This window comes from Corvus cornix, chromosome 3 (assembly GCF_000738735.6).
Source record: "Corvus cornix cornix isolate S_Up_H32 chromosome 3, ASM73873v5, whole genome shotgun sequence".
Taxonomy (NCBI): Eukaryota; Metazoa; Chordata; class Aves; order Passeriformes; family Corvidae; genus Corvus; species Corvus cornix.
In genome coordinates, this window is record NC_047056.1 from 110,469,034 (window position 1) to 110,490,637 (window position 21,604).

General features: G+C 42.4%; 1 protein-coding gene across 1 annotated transcript in view; it reads right to left on the minus strand.

Moving 5' to 3' along the window:
• Positions 1 to 7,660: 7,660 nt before the first annotated feature.
• Positions 7,661 to 21,604, minus strand: part of CDC5L (cell division cycle 5 like) — a 31,351-nt gene continuing 17,407 nt past the window's right edge. Inside the window, exons 14-16 of the mRNA XM_039569272.1 lie at positions 21,159 to 21,356; positions 9,230 to 9,442; positions 7,661 to 8,145 (exon numbers count right to left, since the gene is read on the minus strand). Of these exons, the coding sequence (XP_039425206.1) occupies positions 8,041 to 8,145; positions 9,230 to 9,442; positions 21,159 to 21,356 (516 nt within the window). The 3' untranslated portion in view covers positions 7,661 to 8,040. The remainder of the gene's footprint in view (positions 8,146 to 9,229; positions 9,443 to 21,158; positions 21,357 to 21,604) is intronic.

The window sequence follows — 21,604 nt, forward strand, 5'->3', positions numbered from 1 at the left end:
TTCTGTCTGATTCAGCAGTTTTTTCAATTACAGTCACAGCCACATGGGCTTGGCCACACTCCTGCACTGCCTCGTTCCTGCTGGAAGAAGGGGAGGCAGGCAGACGTTTGCACATTCTCTAGTGATGCACAATCCCCGTCCTGTGGTCACCGGGTAACTGTAAAATTAAATCAGATCCTTGCTGTTAACCAAAAGGCATCTGCAATGAAAGGAAGTTAAATGTGGAGCTGGAGGGGTTGTTTTGCTGCTAACAACACATTACAGGACCTGATAGGAAATCAAATTCACTGTTCTATCTCGCCCACATCCTTGTTCACCCCCAGCTTAATGTGATTTAGGATTAGGTGGGATACTTTATATTGATTGTAGGTTCAAGGACCCCTTTTTTTTTCCTGGACTTTGGTAATATTATTAAGAATGACAGAATAAAATGACCTCAAGCTGCACCACAGGGGAGGTTTAGATTAGACATTTGGAAAAATTTCTTCACAGAAACGGTGGTCAAACACTGGAACAGGCTGCCTAGGGAAGTGGTGGAGTCACCACTCCTGGAAGTGTTCAAAAATTGTGTGGATGTGGCACTTAGGGACATGGTTTAGTGGTGAACGTGATTGTGGTGCGGGGTTGATGGTTGGACTTGATGATAGAGGTTTTTTCCAAACTTAATTATTCTATGATTCTATAGAATCCACTGGATGTGCTATAACAAGCACGAAATCCATAAAATACAATTTTTTTTCCCTGCTGTATAATTCTTCCATGAAGTAGAGAATGGCCAGCTACTCCCACCTTCCTATCTAGGGGCCAGGCAGGAAGCCAGAGCCAAAAAATTCTGCCTTCACCAGATTTTGGGTGCTTTCCAGGCAACACAGCAGTGCTGGGTGGTTGATCTCTGGGACTGGCAAAAGCGTGACCAAAGGTCCAGACCTTCCAATCCATGACAGGGCTGAAAGTTTGGCATCTCCCCCAGGAAGGCACTTTGTCATAGTGAAATGACACAGTTGTGTGACTAAACATCTGCTGCAACAGGGACAGAAACTGCTCAGGGCCCTCTAAAGCAATGACCAACCATTTATTATGTGGGGTGATAACACCTCATGGGTGTTCCCACCAAGCTGCTGTTCCTGGTTTTGTCTTGTTTTCCTCTAAACTTGAAGCAAGATGACCAGCATTGTCTCTTTTCAACTAAAGCCCCAGGAAAATGGGGAACAAAAATCCTCGAGGTTGGAGCCAGGATGAGCTAAGGATGTAGAAGCAGCAGTTTGAAGGGAGAATATCTTTGAATAAACCAGCTGGAACAGGGAGGTGAGTTTCAGAGTTCAGGACTTTGTAAATATCCGTGTTCTCCACCTATATGGTCTAATGAAAGACCCTGCCTCTTCCCAGACCCTTGGAAGTGCTTGGCAGGAGCAGAGATCAAGAAGGGATAAGCCTGTTCTGTGCTAGAGATTGATTTGGTTGAGTCAGAGTTAAGAAAAAAAAAAAAAGTGGGGGAACACAATCTAAGGAATAATTTAACCTCTATTTATAGTTATTTTATGGTCTGCCATGGAGCTTAATTAATGAAGTCAGTAAACTCACTTTTTTTTTAAGACCCAGTCACAGTGATGGTCCTGCCCAAGACCTAAGATAATTCATGAACAATTATAGATAAGAGAGAGACAGCTTTGAAATCAGTTTTACACATGAGCCAGATATTACAAAGATCAATGCAATAATTAGGTTTTTTTAAAAAATAAATATGTCATACAGTTGAATTACTCCAGGGGTGCCTTTGTGTCTGAGGTTCAACCAGTGGATTCTTTTAATCAGAATTAGTTCTGGAATAGATTTTGCTGGCTATAGAGCTAAAAACGTAATCCTGGCTGGCTCATTCAGCTTTATTAAACATTCATGACTATTTTTCAAAAGAGGATCTCTTTCTTCTCCTGACAGAAAGGCTCATCAAATACAGACAGGAGAGGAGAGGAAAGGAAATCTCAGCTCCATTGAAGCTGAAGCCAAATCTCCCATTGAATTCACTGGGGCTACAGTCTCACCTAAGCTGCATAACACAATCAAAAATGCTACTGGCCTGATAATTATACAAAACAGACCCCACATTTCTATCCTGGGAGCGGAGAGGGAGCGGAAGGAGAAGAGGGGAACCTAACACACACACCTATCTGATCCTGTGAGGCATTTACCAGTAGCACGTACTTGGCAAAAGATCTGATGTATGAAGTGAATAAATAAAATAGTCTCTGTTTCCTTGCATCGCAATTCGTAAATGCTTTCGATGCACATAAATGATCCTAAAAGACGTACTTGCATTTCCTTTGAGGAATCCTTGAGGAATCCAAACACGTCAGTACCACGGTTGTAACTTGGAAACCTGAAAGTCATCGAATGAGGCAGACCCTGCCTAATCTGATCTGTGAAAAACCTTTGACTTGAAAGCAAGACTTTTCTAACCCTGACACTAAGGAATCTCTCAATAAATTACAGTAAACCCAGACAACGCCCCCAACAACTGGCAAACAATCAAACCCACTATGAGTAATCACACCAGCAGCAGAAGTGATGCTGTGAAACGCTGCTCATACCCACTTCTTTTACCTTTTCACCTACTGTGTGCACCACAGTCATGCCTGAGGCAGCAGGAATTGGTTAAAGCCCCCTCATTTAAATACATAAAAAAGCTAATGAGGCTTGCTGGAGGGGAGATGACTCACCTAAAGGCCTGCATGCAACCAAAAAAGTGAAGCTCCTCTTTTTTCATCCACTGCTACTCCCCTATGCTTCAAAGTTATTAAAGTCTCGAAAGTGCCTAGTGTGGAGCTTTTAAAGAGTGAGACAACTCTGTGTACTTAGTGGAGATACAGGGCTGTATTGGCTTAGATATGGGTCAAATGTGTCTTTTGAAGTCTTTTTCAGGGTATGATCTCACTCCTAATGCCATTGAAAGTCTTCAAGATCAGCAGAATCAGGTATTTTGTGTTGGTAAGGAAAGGTAGAAGCTGGAGCCCTGGAAAGGCAGAGACCATAGGTCTGGAATAGGTTACAGAGACACTTTGCCTTTAGATGAGTATCTGGCTATTTTTCAATGTGCTTTTCACTCAGCTGGGAAAATGGGGGAATGCTATTTGATACTCCACTTTTAAATCCTGCTTGCGAGACAGGTGTTGCTTTGAACCCACATTATGGAAGATAACTGCAAACTGGATTCCAGAGATGAATGTAAGGCAGATTAAGTCCAGACCACAGTAATCCCTCTTCTCCAGCAACATCACTGACCGAGGATACTGAAGGCAAGCCAAAGTTCACACACTGGTTTATGATACTGTTAGCAAGTTTGCAGCCAAAACAAAAGTTCAGACATGGGTTGTGATGCATTTTATTTAGAAATCTATGTTCAGGCCATGATGACAAAAAACAATGAATCTCCAGCGCTTTCATCAGGGGCACAGATCCAGCTGAGTCTGTCAGGGAGCTAATTGTGGGTAGTTACCTCATGTCAGCTGCTGGCCTTGGAGCACCGCAGCCCATGTTTCACACTCACTTTAGGCAGACAATGAAGTGGGACATCCTCTGACAGAAGCAATCACAGAATCATTTAGGTCGGAAAAGACCTCTCAGATCATCAAGTCCAAACATTAATCCAGCATTGCCAAGCCCAACACTAAACCACGTCTCTAAGGACCACATCTACATGTTTTTGGAATACTTTCGGGGTGGTGGGTCCACCACTTCCCTTTGCAGCCTGTTCCAGTGCCTGACCACCCTTTCTGTGAAGAAATTATTTTCTAATATCCAATCTAAACCTCCCTTGGTGTAATTTGAGGCTATTTCCTCTTGCCCTATCACTGGTTACCAGGGAGAAGAGCCTGACCCCCACCTGGCTGCACCCTCCTGTCAGGGAGTTGTGGAGAGTGAGACGGTCCCCCCTGAGCCTCCTCTTCTCCAGGCTGAGCCTCCCCAGCTCCCTCAGCTGCTCCCTTGTGCTCCAGATCCTTCCCCAGCTTCATTGCCCCTCTTTGGACCCACTATTCTGGCCCACTTCCACCTTCACTCGCACTTCCTACCTGGAAACGTGGCCCAACTCATGTCTGCCCTGTACACAGGATTGGACCATCAAGCTGAATTAACATATCTTAACCCAAATGCGCTGCCCCAACGCTTGTCCCAGCAAACAAGGGTGCAAAAGGCAAACAAGCAGCAACAGGCAAAGACAAGATGCTCCTGTTGGTGCTGGAAGTCTCTTTTTAAGGCAGCCAGAGAACTCTGGTGTGTTTTGGCCACTGCTGGCCAAAATTACAGTGACTTATTTCTCTGGAGATTTGCCATGTTTGGAGGAGCTGGCTCTAGCTCTGTTGGATTTCTCACAGGGAACCTCCTGTGCCTTTGAGGAGTCTCCCCCTTACCTCGAGCTCATGGCTTCTGTTATCTGCTGGGTACGGATGAGACACCCAGCTGTTATAATTTAGTCCCTTTGGCTTTCACAGGTACCTGAATCCAACTCAATTGAAGTAAATGACAGCCTTATCAACTCCACAGACTTTGAAGCAGGCTCCAGCTATGGGATTGATCCAATATGTAGATGCCAAGTCTGATTCCAGGAAGGGAAGAAAATCATCAGCTGAAATTATTTAAAGGCTTGCAGATATATCTTGGCATGCTGAATGGAAATGGAGGAATTTCTCAGGGAGAACACTAAATAATTCTCAAAATAATTGTTAACACACACAGCACAACCCCCCATCCCACCTCTGTCAGTCAGGTTAGAGTCTGCCCACTGCAGCAAAGTGTTCATGAGTTTGCCTTGTTTATGGTTATACTTATTATTGTTCTTGGAAAGAAAGATCAAATCAGTGGCCGGCTTCAGAAATTTAAAATAAAAATTTGCTGTCATGGTGTGCTGGTCACTCTTGTGTCCATCAAACACCTGCATTCAGCTACAAAGCAATTTAGAAGGAGATTCAGGGAGTGCTGTTCAGGACACAAACTGGGCCTAAAATCAAGAAATAGATCAGGCAAGCCCAAGCTCCATCATCACCTGCAGCTAGAAGCACCGACATCTACCAGCATCCAAATTTGGTTGGACAGATTTCCTAAGCACTCCAGTTTAAGATCCCACACCTGAATGATCTCGGGATGTTTTAACCAGGCTCTGCTGCTCTGTTTACACCTCTCTGGACTCAGCAGACCCATGAACAGAGCACCCCGTGTGAAGTTTTTGGGGTAATTTCAGCAGATCTAAGACTGGCTGCCTTGGAGCAGGCAGCTCAGGGAAGGTACAAAGCTAAAGCACGGCATGGCCAAGCTAAAAGGAAAGAGACTTTATTAGTTTTCTTTCATTATTAAGATAGAAACTTTAGAACAAAAATTATGACTAAAGACAGAGGCAACTGTGAACTTAAGTGTTGTGTGAACAAACTGTACTGCAGAAAACACTGAGCAAACCTCCTGCAGGTACTTCTCAAATACAACCACCTCTGCCTGCTGCTTTGCACACCACAAATGCTTCCCTGCTGCAATTAATGACTGGTTAATTGCATGCATTTCAAGAAAGAAAAGTCTTTTGTGAACAATCAGTCCTTCTGAATTTGTCATTTAAACAATTTAAGGCAGTGTTTGAATACCTGTCTAACTCCAAAGCTGTCAAAAATACAGGACACATCAAAGAGGCTCTGCTGCAACCCTAAAAAGAAAGGAAACAATTGTAGTTGTGGTATTGGTAAACCTACAAGGGTTTCTCTGTTAATATCTCCAGCTACCACACAACCACAAGAACTGACATGATATGCCATGATTTTTCCTTTTGGGTATAACCATCCAAGCTAAAATACCCCATATGCTACAAGATTGATGCTTAATACTTCGTTCCAGATGTGTTCTGGCTTAGTTTAATATTTAACACATTTCTAGAAGAATGTAGTCTATAATTGCATTAATACTTCAGAAGAATGATGTCCTGGTGAGTATAGGGAAAGATATTCCAAGGCTGGCTGTGTCCCTACTCCTGTCAGCGATCAGTAGGACTCAGCCAGGTAACATTTAAAAAGATCTGGTAATCACTGATCTTCATGGATGGCATTGACAGAGCTACACAGGCACAACCCTGACAGTGTCCCCCAGTAACACTCCCAAGGCTGAAGCAAAGTGACACTGTAATCTGGTAAAATTCCAGACAGCAAAAGCCCCATTTAAATTTCAAATATATGCAAGCAAAATTGCACGATGCATGTTACTGGATGTATTTAATTGCTAAATTTTGTGCTGTTAACAACAGTTTTGCCTTTTTCCCTGTGCCTTTCCAGAAGCCACAGCTCAAAAGACCCAAAGTGCAGGAGCTGGAAGTACGATGGATCCCTGAAGAAGTTCCCCAAACACTTCCACAAAAATAAACACGCGAGAGCATATTTTTATTTTTAGAAAACCTAATTTTGATAGAAATCTCTAGTGAGATGCCTGATTGTGGCAAATACTTGTATTAAAAGCACTGGGAATAGCTGACAAAATTTTACTTGGTAACATCTAACCAAGTGTTGACAAGAACTCAACATGAGCTGGGTGGCAAGACCCCATCTGCAGAGCTGCCTCCAGGCCTGGGGGCCACTGTAAGAAGGACATGGCACAGTTGGAGCAGGTCCAGAGGAGGCCATAAAATTGCTCCAGGGATAGGAGCACCTCCCCTATGGGGACAGACTGGGAGAACTGGGGCTGCTCAGCCTGGAGAAGCTTTTGTGGAGACCCCACAGTGACCTTCAGGAACAGAAGGGGGCCTGCAGGGAAGCCAGAGAGGGATCCTTTGTCAGGAACCAGAGTGGCAGGACAGGGAGCAGTGGCTTCAAACTGAGAATATTTAGATTTTATGTTAAGGAGAAATTCTTCCCTGTGAGGTGGTGAGGCCCTGGCACAGGCTGCCCAGAGAAGCTGTGGCTGCCCCATCCCTGGAAGTGTCCAAGGCCAGGTTGGGCAGGGCTTGGAGCAACCTGGGATAGTGGAAGGTGTCCCTGCCCACGGCAGGGGGGTTGGAAGGAGAGGATCTGTAAGGTCCCTTCCAACCCAAACCATTCTATGGTTCTAAGTACAGTCTGACTAAACAGTACTCAGATGAAGATTTTGGATGAAATTTAGGAAATTCTCAAAGAATAGGAAACAGTGCATTCCTGCTTTTCCCTAATTCCATCCTTACCCTTCAGGACAAAGCAATGAGACAATTAAATCCTGTCGAGAAGTGGTGGAAGGAGAGGAGGGGCAAATATGGAGCTTCTTTCCCATCCCACACCATGGGCAACAAAACAGATGATTTATAAAAATTAATACTTAGAAAATTTAACAGTACATTTTCTGCTGAAATCTATGGTTCCATCAGGCCATGCAGGGCATCTTTATAAAACTTACCCCTACTCTGTTCCTGCATGGAGAGATTATGCCAGCATGACCATTAGAGCGCCTGAATAAAGCTGGGAGTGTTCCTTCACATGCACAGAGAAGAGCTGGGAATGTGGTATTTTTTACCTGGACAACAACCATCCTGCACAGGTACTAGGTAATTCCTAGTGCTAATCAGTCATGGAAAATAAAGGCAGCAGCAGGGGGAAGGGAAGACCACAAACACAAAGGAGGGCTGGGACACGTGAAGATTCAATTTTAGTTAAAAGACAGACATTATTACTTCATTGTTTTTTAACATTCCAGGTTTATTCAAAAGACATTATTCATTTTATTTTATGCAGGTATGTATCTTACAGGTCTTAAGACTGATAAAACACTAGGAATGATGTGATAACCCTAGCAAATGAAGACATGGCTAAAATCATACCAGAGTGATTTTTCTTTTCTTTCAATAAAATTTTGTACATTTCAATCCCATTTTTAACACTGGCCAGAGCTAGTCATACCTAGAGCATTTGGAATAGTCCATTGAAGGAACAAAACTTGACAAGATGCAAACAGCAGACTACACTTGATTTCTGCAACTGCTGGCAAAAGCTGCTGGAGAAGTATCTGCACACTTTAAAAATGTTACATCAGTGACAGACAGAATTTTGTGCTTTAATACTTTGCTTGAAAAGTCTCTTTATCCAACATGAAATCAGCAAATCTCTGCTGGAGCTCCTTTTCTCTCTCCTGCTGTCGCTGCACATCTTCCTTCAGACACTGTAAGGAAAATATCATTAAGCAACCAGTCAGTTTTCCACCAATCACACCCATGAAGATCATTACCAAAGATTGTATTTTAGGAAGAGCTCAAAATTAAGACAAGACAATGCTAAAATGACTTATTTTAAATATAAATGTAAAAAAACTCAGTTGATGTATCAAGATTCACAGCAAATGTCAGGTATCTCACCCTGTTTTTGACAGCAGCTAAGATCAAATGCTTCAAAAGGAGAGATTTCAAATTGGAACCTTGCCATTTACTAAAAACAGGTGCTGTTAGTAGCTATCAAGTGATTTAATATGTTCTAACTGTTATCTTTCACTAAATCAATGAATCACTTCTGAGTTTGTAGACACATCTATCAGCATTTCTAAACCATCTTTGCAAAATCAGTTTTAAGAACTGATGTATTTCATCTTTTTTAGAGCAAGTGGTTGAGAATACCTAAGCCTCAATGGAAGCCTCTGTTCTGGAGGAAAAAAACATTACAAGAAAAATTGTGCTCAGGTGAAAACTTATTCCTTGGAAAGCAAGGCTGGCATTGCTTCAAACCTAGGACTGAGTTTTGATAAAGGGCTACGTTGGTAGCTGAATAAAAAGAGAATATCCTGGAGATCCTTAAACTAAGGAAAGTGGCTGCAGGGCAGTGATTTCAGGTATATACCAGCATTTAGTCTACTGACTTTTAAGGAAAAAGGAGATTTTAGAAAAGTTTTACATTTACCCTAAGTTCTAACAGTAATTAAAACCAAAACAAACCAAATTAAGAGACAGATGGAACTTCTGCTGATATGCATTGCAGAAGACTTATAAAATAAACCACACAAGGAAATAAAAAAACCCCAAAGTTAAAGAACACATTGCCAGATTAGTCCCAGCCTCTAATATGTGTATCACAGGATCTTTGATACCAAAGTAAATGGCAGATGAATCTGGTAAAAGCCAAAAGTATAATTTTAAGAGAACATTAAAAACTTGATACCAACTCAGGCTGTGAAACTCAGAGCTTGTGCCTTGTAAAAACATCTTTTCCATGAGGTGCCTGTGTCTGACCTCAGGTACTGGATTTTGGAATCTCACCTCCAGTCTCCGAGGGATCGCAGCATCCTCGTGTTTCTTCAGCTCCTCAAAGGTGCGCAGCTCCAGGTGGGCCTGCTCGATCTGGTCCCACAAATCATTCAGCTGCTTGATGAGCCCCATTGCTCGAGACTGGTAACCACCAAGAAGGATCTTCAGCTTCTTCTCCATCTTGGCAGCCCTCTTGGCTTCAGTGGTCATGTGCCCTCTGTTGATCTGCCAGAAGGAACCCAAGAGTTGCTTTAGTTAGCCAGAACTCAAAAGTCAAGAGGAAAAAAAAAAAAGTAGTAAAAATATAACTGTGGAATTGTGTTGAGCTGATCAAGTTCTTTGATTTCTATTAAAAAAATCATACTGCACATTTTACAACAACCCAGACTTCTGGATTAAAACCTTTATAATAGTCATAATACATCTCTAAAACTGTAATCCAGACAAAAACCATAAACAGAAAAGTGACATAAATTACAAAATTCTGCCAACTGGGACACAATGCCAATAACTGAAGATATTCATGCTAATATATTATAAATGCTATATAAAACATTTATAAATAGCAAAGGTAACAGAAGCCTTTGTGTATTTTTACACCTGGGGCAAAATTAAATGACCACTGAAAGTATGAAATAGCCATCAGAATTTTTAAAGCTTGGAAGAAGGCATCAAAGAAATCTTTACCACTGAATCCCAATCACAAACGGCCTAAAGATGAAGATTATATTACATTAAATATTTGGAAGAAATCCTTCCCTGTGAGGGTGGGGAGGCCCTGGCACAGGTTGCCCAGAGAAGCTGTGGCTGCCCCTGGATCCCTGGAAGTGTCCAAGGCCGGGTTGGATGGGGCTTGGAGCAACCTGGGCTAGTGGAAGGTGTCCCTGCCCTATGGTCCCTTCCAGCCCAGGCCATTCTATGATCCTATGAAACCAAGGCAGAACACAGGCCTCCAGCACTGAGCACAACTGTGGAGGGGTGCAGCAGCTCGCATCTCTAAACAGGGATATAAGGTTCCTTGCTGAGGCTTTCCTAATGCTACTTTCTTCCTTGAAAAAAAAAACAAACCCAAAACAAAACCCTTTTTTCAGAAAGGATTGTGTGAACAACGCCAAGCTCAAGAAAAAAGGAATCAGACGTCTCAGATTTTGATTTTTGTCACACTTAATGATATATTAGTGCAGGACATGAAATAAAATATGAAAGTATCTCAAGTGTTAAAATATAAAAGGCTAACTTGGAACCACAGTGTCTCAGTCATCAACCCTTGCCTCATTTCTTTAAAAATCAAAGCTTTGCTGGTGAACATTCTCACATACAACGAAATTACCAACGATCAACCAAAAAGCAGAACCTTTTCATTGCTACAATTACCCAATATATTATATCATTTATTACCAGTGAAGCTGAACTCCTTTGGTAAGGAACTACTGCAAAGGGATCTGCCCTTCACAGTGGTAACTACAGTCAGCCAGACACCCCCAGCCATCAGTCTTACACACCAAACTACTGCAAAGTGCATTTCATCAACCTTCCAGCCCTCCAGCTGTACTGAAGTACCCTCTGTTACACAGCTGCAGGCTTCTGTAACATGTCCTCCTACTCCTTAACAATTTATTCACTCATTTAGAACAGTTTTAGTTGGTGGTGCAGAGATAAACAAAGTGAATGGTCAAGGGAGCAAACTGTTAATGGGTGAGTGAAAGAGAAATTTGACTTTCTGAGCTGTCTAGTTTGCTCCTGGGGAGAGAGATGCAGACTGCTACGCTTTTCAAACTCTGTTTGCAATGTAGACTTAAGCTATGCCCAAGGTGCTTTAAGCATACAGAAAGGCGCCTCATTTTCAATATTTATATAAATCTAGAGAAAATTAAATAAATAGATTAGGGATTTGTGAGGATACTCTCTGATGGAAAAGTATGAAAGCTTTAAATGTCTTCACTGGTAAATAATATGCTATTACTGCAACAACAAATACAGCTGTGCAGCCAATGAACTATTTTCCACCCTAAGAGTTTCTTGGATGAAAAATGTGTGCTGAGGGCCACTGACATTTAGAGATCATGGAATAGATGGATGCACAGGAAAACAGAATTTTGTTTGCAACAGAGGCCTAATGTAACAAAGTTCAATTGTCCATGTTGCTCCCAGCATTACAGACAACGTAGAGTACAGCTGGTGTGGAATGAAACTCCCATCACAATGTCATCCTTCAGAGCAGGCTAAAAAAGACCATTTAGAGAAATTCCAGGGTTCTGTCGTTCTGAGTGAAGATCTTAGTCTTTACTGTGACGGTGGTGAGGCCCTGGCATAGGTTGCCCAGAGAAGCTGTGGCTGTCCTATCCCTGGAAGTGTCCAAGGCCAGGCTGGATGGAGCTCTGGGCAACCTGGGATAGTGGAAGGTGTCCCTGCCCACGGCAAGGGGATGGAAGAAGCTTGAGCTTTAAGACCCCTTCAAGCCAAACCATTCTGTGATTCTATGATCTCTCAACAACCTCATTTTCTAATGAAATGTTAAATCTCTAGTGAGATGCCTGATTGTGGCAAATACTTGTATTAAAAGCACTGGGAATAGCTGACAAAATTTTACTTGGTAACATCTAACCAAGTGTTGACAAGAACTCAACATGAGCTGGGTGGCAAGACCCCATCTGCAGAGCTGCCTCCAGGCCTGGGGGCCACTGTAAGAAGGACATGGCACAGTTGGAGCAGGTCCAGAGGAGGCCTCATGTACTGAGTACATGAGGACATAAATACAGTTATCAGCTCTATCCCCACCATACAGAAAAGGACTGGATCAGGGTACTGTGGTCACAAGACCTGAATTACCCCCATGTTCCAAGTAGCACCAACAGCAGTGGCAGTACTGGCTTGGTCTCACACTTTCACACTCTTCAGCTGGGATTCACTTTGCTTGGCTTTAGACACCAACATTGACCTTGTCACAGGAGGTCTTTCTGTTATCAGGAGAGAAACTGGCAACTCCAGGATATGGCTCATCTGATCCAGGGCCTTGGGACAAGATTAAACATCCCACTGAAAGGCTCTTCACCGACTGTGATGGGAGCACAATCTGTTTGTACAGACACTGCTATCCAAGACCAGGTAGTTCAATCTCACCCTAAGTGTGTACTGTCTTAAGGTATTAGATATAATACAGCCTTTTTAAATTTAAAGCTTTTAACAAAGCCAGTTCAAGTCTAACACTTATTATAGTGTCAGATCTGGATTATTTAAGCACTATTGAAATTTTTAGACAATGAGAATTGGACTTAGTATTTCTGAGTTCATCTGGATACTGGACTCTTAACTACTAGAGCTCCTAATGTTATAGGCTGCTATACTGCTTTTCTACTCAGCTCCTTGTCCATCTTGGATTATCATAGGCCTCACTGCTGTAAAAAAAAAAAAAAAGAAGTAAGAAAAGGGGGGAAAAGAAAAGTATCTAAAACCAGAAATAACAGCCTTTTCTTCCTTCTCTGCTTATGGAGAAATGTGAACGCTCACCACCTTTTCCCCTCCCTCCCAACTACAGAATTTTAGGACCTACTATGAAAAGGTCAAAAGGAGGTCCTCAGCTTTTGTAACAAATACTATTTATTAAAAATTGCTGACTGCTGCATTAGTGCCAACAACTGCATAAAATTTCAGTTCAAGCTTCATAAAATTTTAAGGCTCAGATACCAAACTAAAAATTCCAAGCAGTTATGAAGAGGTGTGTTTAAACAGTAGTCTACATTATTTGCTTAAAGCAAAGAAATAGATTTGAGTAAAATCTGACAACCATTTCCCCCTGAACCTAACAGAAAGAGTAAAGACATTTGAAAGATTTCTCCACTTATTTATTTTGTACTGCTCCTTGGCCAGCTTTGGTTCTGCTGACTTTTATACCAGCTACAGCAAAATGAGAACAGCATGTACAGACACAGGGTAAGATGATATATGATGTTAAGGCAAGTGTGGGAGCCTCATCCCATCCCAAATCTCTGATGTAAAAGCCTTCCCTCATGACTCGTAAAGTGGTGTTCAGTTTTCAGTACTGCACTAGAGAACCAAGGAAGAGAAACCAAAACAAGCAGCAGACAAAAGAGCCAAAAGAGCAACAGACATAACCAGAGGTTTATAAAACATAATCTAGAAAAGGGAGACTGACTGGAAAACCAGGGTTTTTTTGTTTGTTTTTCCTCTGCCTAACAAAAATAGAGAAAAAGAAGAAAGACACAACACCCTGCTTTAAATATCACGAAGCTCATTGTGAAAAATTAATCTGTTCTTACGGCCCCTGAGAAAGTAAGAGTGACTTAAATTTGGGAAGGAAATTTTAGACAGGAGGTTAGCTGTAAGGTTTAACTAAGGACAACGAAGGACAGGGAAGGACTCCTTATAAGAACAAACATTCACTGGGAAAGATTTAAGAAAAACTGACCCTGAAGAAGGAAGAGCTCAAGTGCCTTAAAAACTGCATTTTCAGAGTTCTCATCTCACCAGGTCTACTGAGGACACCCCTTCTCAGTTCCAAGGGCTTTTTCCCTGTACTGACTGGTTTGTTTTCCTTCCATTTAATGTGGAGCTTCTGGTAATCCCTGAACGGCATTAAGCTCTCTTGTCTTTTAATTGATCTTCCTAATCATGCTGGATGGATTAAACAAACATGGAAGAAAAACTGCTGCATGTTCAGAGCAGAGCCACAGTCAAAGTAAACCAACCTGTTCCATGACCTTGGAGAATCAACATCATCACAAAGCTGCCTCACTTGTGCAGGGCAATCCTCTGCCAGCTTCAGCTACGCCGGCTGAGCAGGGTACTCTTGGAACATACATAGGACTACTCTAAATGTTACTTAACTTCCTTCCTCACCTCAGACCCACATGTGGCCCTCCCCATTTCAGTTCTGCTGGCAGGAGATGGATTAACTTAATTGGAATGGCAGGTCTGTGAGCTTGGCTCATGCTGGCTCAGCTGCAGTGGCTGGGGTGAGAGCGTGCTCAGCTCGACAGCAGCTCGTACTCCAAGCCAGACATTTCCAACCACCCCAGGCACAATGAAGACCCCAACACTACAGAATCCTCTGGCCATGCTGGGGTCACCTGCCTTTACAAGCTTATGGTGCACTCAACAATTACCTGCTTTTTTAAAAAAAAGTCACTAATTTCTCTACTTAAAAATACCTTTTCAGTTCCAAGCTCTTGGACAGAATTCTCTATTTTTGGCTTGACACTGTTTCATCTGTCTAGAGTTTGACCAGGCAAAATTCTCCATAGAGCCCTGCCTTAGTTACCCTTAATTTAGTAGAAGATAAGTCAGCTCTGCTAGAAACTGAGGCTTGGAGTTAGTATCAAACCAAAATTGCATGTCCAGTGTAGAACAATATGGCCTCAATCTATTAAACATTAGCTCAGCTCATTGACTGAAACCACTCCATGGGCTTGACACAATTTCACATTTCTGCAGTGACACTGAAGATCACAGAATCAGAAAATGGGTTGGGTTGTTTGGAAGGGACCTGAAAGATCAAGATTCCAACTGTTCAGCCATGGGCAGGGACACCTTCCACTAGACCAGGTTGCTCCAAGCCCAAATCCAAGCCCAATCTGGCCTCACCAGTAAGGTGCTTTACTTAATGTATGAGAGAGAATGAGGATCATGAAAAGGTGTTGATCAGGATCAGAGTAGGCAAAGAGGGACTGAACATGTGGCTGTTAAGACATGAAAAAGCAAGAAATGAATTCTAGTTGACTGGGTTCACACAAAGTTTTTCACTTAAAAAAATCCTCAATTTAAGGCACTGCTGGTAAGCAACCACAACTTCACAACTGAAACTAGACCAGCTGCCTTTTCCCAATTTAACAGGGAAGCCCCAGGTAAACTCCTATATTGTATTTAGCCATGTGGATCATTATAGCATTATGACTTACTGATATCTGAAGAATGCTATTCTCTCTACTCACAGACAAATCTAATGACTCAAGAGCATGCTCCCCCTGAAGTATGTTCCAGAAATTATAATGACTTGTCTTCAAACGTCATAACATGAGTTGGTGTGACTGTTGAGTAAAGACAACACGGTATATGAAAAGCAAGTGTTGCCACAGAAGTTCACAGCATCAACTACCTAAAACTAGAATAATCTAGAAAAGTTACTGTGTAAGTCAGCAGTCACTGCTGATCTACAGCAATGACATTGAAGTCCACTTTGAACATTTTTATTTGGGAACTGCTTCTAAGACCAGCAATTTTATGAGTGATACCCATATATGATCTCTACAAAGAAAGGAGATTGTACTGAGGTGGCTGTCAGTCTCTTCTCCCAGGTAACAAGTGACAGGATGAGAGGACATGGCTTCAAATTGCATCGGGGTAGTTTACACTGGATATTAGGGAAAAAAAATTGTTATGGAAAGGATTGCCAAGCATTGGAACAGGCTGCACAGGGAAGTGGTAAAGTCACCATCCCTGAAAGTGTTCAAAAAATGTGTGGCTATGGCACTTGAGGACATGGTTTAGAGGTGAACAAGGTGGTGGTATAAGGTTGATGACCTTAGAGGTCTTTTCCAATCTTAATGATTCTATGATCCTATCTCAATCACAGCAGAAACATGTCTAGAAGAGTAGTTTATGATGAAAAACTGATTATTTTTACTAAACTTTTTGGGAAACTCTCTACCACTCACTGGGAAAGAAAAACCTTGCATTAAGATCACACACAGCAACAGCCACCCAATGCCAAGAGCTTTGATTAACCATAAGCAAACATGGGTTACTGCTGTGTCTGGTGAGGTCACAGGGCATCCAGCAGAGTGTAATTACCTTCAAACACTGCCCCTGCACACCCACAGTGCCTGCACCAGCCTCTTCCAGAGGCTGACAATGTTGTGGAAGCCCAGGCAATAAAGGAGCTGGCAAAGAGCCTGGTTTGCTCTCAATCCCAGCAGAAGCCCCACAATGATCCTGCAGCAGTCAATTCTGAACAGTGAGGGAGTGCAAAGGCCTTTGCAATGAGAACTTTGTCAATGCTGAACTTTATTTCTAAGCACGCTAAGTTACCAGATTCCGAACAATTTGACAGTGAAGACCCCTGATAACTTTCTGCTGTGATCCTCTGCCAACTATATTCCCAAAAGATCTGATTAAAAAAAGTGTATTCTACAAAGGCAAGACATTAGCACAAAATAATATGTGACCATAAAAGCAATGCGACTCAGGATTTTCACCATATTTTAGTTTTGTGAGTAATTTCTCTATTCCTAGTCCTAAATAATCCCTTATTTTCTCCAGGTGCTTTCTTAGTATCAGCACACCTGAAAATGCAAAAGAAACCACAAACTTTAGAAGCACATAAACTAGAGAGAAATTAAAATACAATCTCCAATAAACTAAGTGATACACCCTGCAGCAGAGTGTACCATGTAACCCATAAAACTCCAGCTAAACGAGTTGTTTTTAATCTGAACTAATTCAGAGGACTTGGGCTGCAATCAAAAGCAAAAATCAACACTTTGGTAAATCACCACCCTGATGTATCTTGGATACTGCAAAATTAGATAATTTACTATATTTTGCATATACAGTTTATCTTGAACGTTTCCCCTGTAGGCTTCCAACAGTGTTTATAATTTAGTATCAACTGAAATGATAATGTTAACTACCACAATGTTAGCAAAAGTATTTGTATTCTGCAAGCCAACTTGCCAAGTCACCCAAGACAATTAACCATCTTCAAAGGAAAAATAAAGATGACAGGAAGTTTCTATGTTGTGAACTACAAAGGGAAGCAACTAGGTTGTTAAATAGATGCCTTTACTGTCTCATTTCATCTTATAATGAAATAAATAAACCTAGTTAACATATGTTAGTAGGAATGCTTTTCTTTATAAATATATTGTTTGGAAGAGAAAGGAGCAAAAGATATTGCAGAGAACTGAAGCAGTTACTGAACACCACTGCACGCATCAGAAAACTCCAATTTCTGAAATCACTTGCTCTGCAGAGTAGCCTAGCCTTGAAAAAATATTCTGGATTTCTAGAAACTATTGGAAAGATCAGAAAATTCCACAAATCTAGAAGTGTACCACAGACACATACTGAGGTCACAGGGATTCACTCACATGGACCTCAAATTCCCTATCTGTAATGCAAGAAAATTCACATACTAATCTTGTAGCACTCCTAAACCACATTAAGCAACACATTCAGAGAGTCCAAACCCCTCGAAACAAAGAAATGAAAAGTATTACTAATACACAGCAGTACACTCCAACATCAGAACTACAGCTGAGTTGTGCATTACTGATGATGCCTGGACAGGATACCCAGCCAAACAGAAGCTCTCCACAATGGCTCCACTTTGCCTCCTCAAGTTCATCAATAACAACACAAATCTGTTTGTGATATCAGCATCCATTTGAGAAAGATAAATGTCATGTCAACATAGGCTGCCACGACTAAACCACTCAGAATGTGAGAACAGGACAATTAGAGGGAAATGACTGTGTGTCCACACCATCAATCCAGCCAGGAATCTCTGAGCGACAAAGACAGGCTCAGAAATAGCTTGATTTTTCTGCACACGATCTGCAGCGTGTCAGCAGTCCCATATGGAACTATAGACAGTGGCTTCCCCATGTGCAGCTGTGCCAGATATCACTACACTCTTGTGGGTTTTTTCGCTAATGATCTTAGTGCACTATAAAGGGGAAGAAGCAGCCCCCAAAACTGACCAACATAAGTTGCTGTTGCTGGCAAACTCTGTTTTACAGTTTCTACTCTTCTCTTAAAGAAAGTTAACAGTACAAGCAAGTGTCTTGGGATACTGAAAGCTGAGCTAATATCCCTGCTTTTCATTAAGCTTGTCTGATACTTCCCATTAAAATATCTGTTTCAACTCGTATTGCTTTCAGACAATTTTCCTTGGAAAAACATTAAAATGAAGGTGGGTTTTTTTCATTGCTGAGAATGGGTTAGGAAAAAAAATCACTGCTTTTTTCATTGCATGTTCATTTGTTCATTAAACTGCTATGCTTTTTATTTGTTGTTTAAAAAGTGATTCAGCAGGTGACCCATGCTTAAAAAACCTGTACATGTAGATCTTGCTTTTAGGAAGGACCTTTTAGGGTCAGGCCACAGAGCTGCACTAAACTGCATTTTGCACACACTTGGGAGAGATTTTCAGGTCAAATTTAACTTTGCAGAGTCCACCTGCACTCAACAACAGTGAGCTGTGAGAGGCAGCACAGTGCTCGCTGCACCTGCAGTCATGGGGCTCTGCTGACCCCAGCGCCTGCCTGGACTGAGGGGTGGTATTTCGGAACACAGGAAAACGGGAGAGCAGGACTGTGTGTGGAAGTGCACCAAGCCATCAGCCTCATCCAGCAGCACTCTGAGGTCCCAGGGTATGTAGCTGTATTAGCCAGAGTCTCATAGCTGCAGTGACTGATCACAGCACAGAATGGGTCAGGTTGGAAGGCATAACAGTGGCTCATCTGGTCCCTCCTCTCTGCTCAAACAGAATAACCCAGAGCACAGGGAACGGGACTGTGTCCGGACAGTTCTGGAATATCTCCAGTGAGGGAGACTCCACAGCCTCTCTGGGCAATCTGTTCAGGGCTCAGTCACTGCCCAGGACAGAAGTTCTGCCTCATGTCCAGGTGGAACTTGCTGGGCATCAGTCCCTGCCCGTTCCTCTGGTGCCATTGCTGGGGCCCACGGAGCAGAGCCTGGGCCCTGCCCTGAGCCCTCCCTGCAGACAGAACAGACAGGGATGAGGGCCCCTCTCAGTTGTGTCTCCTCTCGAGGCTGAACAGCCCCAGCTCCCTCAGCCTTTCCTTGTCAGGGAGATGCTCCAGTCCCTCCATCATCTTTGTCACCCTGCGCTGGACGTGCTTCAGGAGCTCCATGTCTGTCTCGTCCTGAGGAGCCCAGAACTGGACATGGCACTCCAGATGTGCCTCAGCAGGGCTGAGCAGAGGGGCAGGATCATCTTCCTCAGCCTGATGGGACACAGCTAACAGGATTTTGTTAGGTGCCTTTCACAGAGTCCCATGCAATGTTGGCAGCAAATGAAACCCAATTTTTTCTTTTTGCAAGACCTCTGATTCACATTTTGCTTTCTGGGTGACTGTCTTGTGACTGCAGAGCAACGAGCGCTTCGAACAAACACACACGAGTTTGATGAATGATAAACTTGACCTTACTTTGCTTCAGTATCCTTAATAAGCATTCCACCACCAACTACTCATTCAAATATTGCGAAGAGAAGGACAGAAATCAACAGCACAAAAAAGCCCACACAGAAGTAACCAATTTAGACTGCAGAAACAGTGCACGGGATAAAGGCACAGGGCCACACACCAAACAATTAAGAGAAAACAAAATATTCAAGAGCTACTCATTAAGCAAGTACCATCCACCCTGTGCAGTAAATGAGTCTGTGGAAAAACTAGGCTGTAATCATGAAATTAAAGACTGTCTCAAAAAGCATATGCATAGGCAAATTAAGGCTGTTCGTGCATTACCTAACTTGGACTGTTTGACTTTGCAACTTTAATAATGCCCTTCTAATGTCGTTTTGGGCCTAAGATATTTAAATTTCAAAAGCATTTGTACACAAATTAGGTGCAGCCCTCCAACTGCTGGCACACTGCCCGCCCGGCCCTGCTGCCATGCACGGCCAGGCTGCTGCTGAGCTCTCACACGGGTTTGGCAAAGCAGATCAAGTGAGAGCTTGTCAGGCAGAGCTGGACAGGGCAATGGTGCTCTCTGCTGGGTGAGCAGCAGCACGACAAGGGCTCTGCAGCTCATACTCAACCCTTACTACTAGACTACACGCAGGTGAACTGCTGCCAGCCCAAGAGCTTGGCTAACAACTGCAGGATCTGTACTTGGACAATGCTCTTGACTGATAGACTCTACAAAACACACACTCACGTTGTATTTCATGTGTAAGAACCAAATGAAATTCAGCCTTTCTGGCCTCTCATGCTATTTCTGGGGTAGCAGCTGTTTGGGGAGGTTTACTTCTAGCAACAATAGCTATGTTGATGTCAAATACAGAAAAACTTTACCAAAAAAGTTTCCTTTTACCATGGAAAAAAATAATCTGATGCCTGCATAATTTAGAGAGACTTTTAGGCTAAAATGGTACTTCAGAAAACATTTAATGACTTACTGCAAGTCAAAACAAACATATTCTGTGGGAAGAAACCATTTCAAACAAGCTTACACGTTTTCATTAATATTGTCCGTTTTGAGGGTTTTGTATGGGTTTTTTTGTTTGGGTGAAAATCTAGAGAGGTGACTGGGCAAGGGAAATCAGTGTCAAAGGGTCTGATAAAGTGGAATGGAAGCACAAACATCCATTGTTCTTATTTGCAGGGAATCACTGAAATTGGCAGAAGATGCCAGCCTGGCAGGAATTCAGGACTATCTAAACCTTCATGTATGTAATAGTCAGTCAGAAACCAAATCTTAAGTTGGAAAGAGAACTTGAGAGGAGCTTTGGGACAGAGATGGTTCTTTTAAGCATCTTTCTCTGAAGTTTCTCCTCATACTGGCCACAATCAAGGACAACGTACAATATGAGAAAGATCTGATCCACTCACAGCAGAGATTAGGAAAACAACAAAAAATCCACATGCAATTAAGAGACAGCAGAACTTGACCTTCTCTCCAGCTGAGAATAAAGTGGATGAGCTGTGTCCCAGCTAATAGTGCAGAGAGAAACTGTATGTGGGAGTACTCTGTGTGGGGATATTTTGAGGAGGAAGATGAGAAAAGTGGGTTTAGTATCTCAAAAACATCTATGAACTCCATAGAATTCCTCAACAACCTTTTCAAATTAATCCCTTCAAAAGACTTAACTGAACTCCTACAGAGAAAAAAACCCAAAACATAAGGAAACTCAAGAAATAAGGAAGTGCAGAAGGCAGAAAAAAGTGACACTGACCTCAAGTCTCTTTTCAAGTGACTCTATCCTGTCCTTTTTGCTGGCCAAGTTAGCCCTTGTGTAGCGGCTCTGTCCAGGCAGGTACAACACTTGGCTGTAACATTCTTCCCACACCTGGTTATAAGCTTCACTTGACAGCTCCCCATGCCCCATTCCTTGCTTTACCACCTCCATCTCTTGTGCCAGTAGATCCTGTGCCTGTTGGAAAAGATGAGAGAAACTGCAGTTACAATACACAGGATACAAGGAAATTCCTCTTCTTTTCAAACCTTCAGTGTGCAATTCATGGGGGCAGCTTTTCAAACTCAAAGCTTACCATCAGGTCAAGCTAAGTATGAAATCGAACACAGATGCTGTGGATTATAAATGAAACCCAGGCTAGAAGGCTCTTCACAGCACAACTATCCCCCATTTTATATAATTTGGCCAAACCTGACATCACTCTG